This window comes from Rhamphochromis longiceps, linkage group LG9, assembly GCF_057381845.1.
Source record: "Rhamphochromis longiceps isolate RC_006_pf linkage group LG9, R_longiceps_female_GT1.1, whole genome shotgun sequence".
NCBI classification, from domain to species: Eukaryota; Metazoa; Chordata; class Actinopteri; order Cichliformes; family Cichlidae; genus Rhamphochromis; species Rhamphochromis longiceps.
In genome coordinates this window covers 2856362-2859790 of record NC_140565.1, presented here as the reverse complement: position 1 = coordinate 2859790, position 3429 = coordinate 2856362, and the positions used below count along the sequence as shown (strand labels likewise).

The window sequence follows — 3429 nt, the reverse complement described above, 5'->3', positions numbered from 1 at the left end:
ATAAGCGAGCACTTTGGCGTCTTTTTGGATATGTTTCAAACCACTGCAGCGTAGTACCTTTAATATCTAAAGCATATGCTAATCACCGTATTAAAATATTATGGCCAACAGTATTAGGATAAGCACAGAGATGAGTCTCTGTTAGAGGCCATAAAAAGATCATTTGTAACCTTCACTAAAGCTGTTTCTGTGCTGTGATGGGCTCTGAAACAGTCCAAAGGAAGGAAGCTGTGGTCTACCATCACTGCACAAATCAAAATATTATTACACTGGTGTGATCCCACCTCTAAAACACAGTGGAATGATACCAGATGTTCATATACAGGCTATATTACGAACATATGGAAATGGTAATTAAAGAACAAGGAGGATAATATTAAAACTCTGAGCTGAAGATATCAGTAAATACATACTGTTTATTCTAATAGGAGCAGCAGCTTTTTTAAAAATTGGTTGGTTTTGGTTTTTGGATTTTTGTATTCACTTGTTGGAGTGACACGTGTTTGAAGTCAGGAAAAGTCAGGAAAGGATAAAATCCCGACTGCTACTGCTAAAAATTAGGAGTTTGGAATTACAGCCCTGTTGCACTAATCTCGTGTCACGTCATGCAAATATACCATCTGTTCTATCAGATCTGCAAGACTGATGGAGAATCATTTATAGAGCAGCATCTCTTTTTGTTTAGATGAGAAACATGTAATTCTGTATATCCACTGTGTTTGGTGAGTCTTTAATGCAAAAGAAATTTGCTCTAACAAACCCAGCCTTAAACACAGAAGAGAAAATCATTTAGTCAGAACCACTATAGACAAAAGAAAATAGTTTTTTCCCCAACTATAGAAATGTGTCTTTGGGGACGTAGCTCTGTTCTGGAGAGAGCAGTAGCAAAAGCCTAGCACAGTACACACCAGGCAATGAATGTGGGGGGTGGGTGGGTTGCAAAGCAGTTTGCAGATGTGCAACATTTGTATGCAAGCTAACACAGCTTAAATAGCATGCTGTGTATGGAATTTGGCAATTGAATGTATAGACGGGTATCAGCTGAACCATCAGCTTCTGCAGACTTGCACTGAGCTGTTCTGCACTGTGCACTAAACTGACTTTGTGACCTGCCTGAACTCACCTGACCTTTACAACCACTGTGGCTCATCAGCCTGGATAGCTGAGGTGTGGTTAGCTTAAAGGCGTGGAGGAAAATCATTACTGTAGGAGAAGGTTTAGTTTAACATCTGGATTAATAGTTAGTGAAATCATTTTCCTGACTATGAAAGTCTGAGTTGTGCATCCTTTCCCCTGATTACCTGTGTGGAAAAAAATCATTATGTAGCCGTCCACTTTTTCCGGTGCTCCATAACTAAACATTAGAAAATCCACTTTGCTTGTGGAGAAACTAATTATCTAAATCTAATCTCAACCATCCACTACTTAATCGTTTTAGTGCTTCAGTGGTTCCTAAACAGTGCAGGACTCTATGATACACATTTAGAACCTAATGAGAAGTATTGGAGTGCTGCTTTGATTGGAGTTAATGAGGTCATTTTAAGAGAACAACCTAAACATCCTACACTAGGAAAAGCTTTGCAGGCTCATGAATCAGTCATTTACTAATCATGGTAAATTAATTGCTACTGAAATAACTCTTTTACTCAATTGGAGCTCTCCAATTGCTTCGACACATGGACGCGGTGAGCCAGGGATCAAGCCTTCTGAGTAGTAGACGTCCCACAATGTCAACCACCTAATGAATATGACCCAAAATAAACATGCTTAAATGATCACATATAATGGCTAACTTCACAGGCATTTACTTACATTCAGGTCAAATGCCATTGGTGATGTCTTCTCAGATTTCTACATGTGTATTTAGGAATGCCAAACCAGGTTTATTTTTGAGGCATTCGCCAATTTTTTATGTCTTTTGTCCTGATTTTGTTTTTTTGCTCTTCCTGCCTCTTTATAGAATCACATCGCCTTCGCTGAGGTCACATGATGTGGAATCGGCTGTGCGGCAGACCCACTGGACGTCCACTCTCTTCACCGTCCAATCCAATTATTAAGAGTGCAGCGCTAAACCCATTCTTAGTGTGTGTCTGGTCTGTGGTATGTTGTTCTTTGTTGTCTTTATCAGGCCCCTGTTTTAACTCGCAATTTCTTGTACTCAAAGAAAAAAGGTTTCTTCTGCTTCCATCTATGCACTTATTCTGAATCGTTGTTGGACTCTCGCCTCCCAAATGAAGCCAAGCAGACTGGGAGACTAGATGATCATGTGAAGGACTGGACTGGATACAACATCAGTGCTGCTCAAGTCAAGTACATTATTATTTTATATGTGAAAAAGTATTTTTCCAATAAGATGGTTATAAGGAAAAACTCTCTCTTTCTATATTTTATTACTTCCTTGTGTTGCATCACATTTCTAAAGCAATGCTGTGAGTATTAGAATGTAACTACTGAGCCTGTATTTATCAAATTAATCACAGTGAAAATTTCAACTTAAATCAGTGATAGAAAATAAACAGACTAAAGAGGAAAGGTATACTTTACCAATTCTGATTGCATAAACAGAGTTTCTGAGTATTTAAATGGTAAATGGCCTGTATTTATATAGCGCTTTACTAAGGACCCCAAAGCACTTTACACATCCAGTCATCCACCCATTCATGGGGCAGGGATAGCTCAGTAGGTAAAGTGGTCGCCCCATGATCGGAAGGTCGGCGGTTCGAATCCACTTAACGGCTACCCTGAGGTACCCCTGAGCAAGGTACCGTCCCTACACACTGCTCCCCGGGCGCCTGCTCAGTGGGCTGCCCACTGCTTCACTGAGTGAATGGGTCAAATGCAGAGAAAAACAAGTAATTTCCCCATGGGGATCAATAAAGTATCCATTATTATTATTATTATTATTATTATTATTCACACACACATTCACACACTGGTGATGGCAGCTACATTGTAGCCACAGCCACCCTGGGGCGCACTGACAGAGGCGAGGCTGCCGGACACTGGCGCCACCGGGCCCTCTGACCACCACCAGTAGGCAACAGGTGAAGTGTCTTGCCCAAGGACACAACGACCGAGACTGTCCAAGCCGGGGCGCGAACCAGCAACCTTCGGATTACAAGGCGAACTCCCAACTCTTGAGCCACGATCACCCGTAAGACAGAAAGCAGCAGTGGTAGACTAGAACGATTGACAGATGCAGCATAAAACTGCTAACGTAGCCCCCACAGTGTCTAAAAAGCAGGGTAATGGTGTTTGGGGGATGTTCTCTCATGCTAGTTTCCAACATTTGGGAAGTCCAGTGTTTTGTTGGACCACACATGAAAATTCTCAGAACTTTGATAAATACAGGCTGAAGTCAAAGGAGCAAATAAGGAAAACTGAAGTGTTTTTCATCATGTCTGACTTCTCCAGCCATCTCACTAAGGG

The 3429-nt window shown here is 41.2% G+C and overlaps 1 protein-coding gene across 2 annotated transcripts in view; it reads left to right on the top strand.

The window, feature by feature from the left end:
* Positions 1-2891, top strand: part of plppr5b (phospholipid phosphatase related 5b) — a 126937-nt gene extending 124046 nt beyond the window's left edge. For both annotated transcript variants that reach the window (XM_085418017.1, XM_085418016.1), the window contains one exon: positions 1961-2891. In XM_085418017.1, the coding sequence (XP_085274143.1) occupies positions 1961-2057 (97 nt within the window). In that variant the 3' untranslated portion in view covers positions 2058-2891. The remainder of the gene's footprint in view (positions 1-1960) is intronic.
* The last annotated feature ends 538 nt before the right edge of the window (positions 2892-3429 follow it).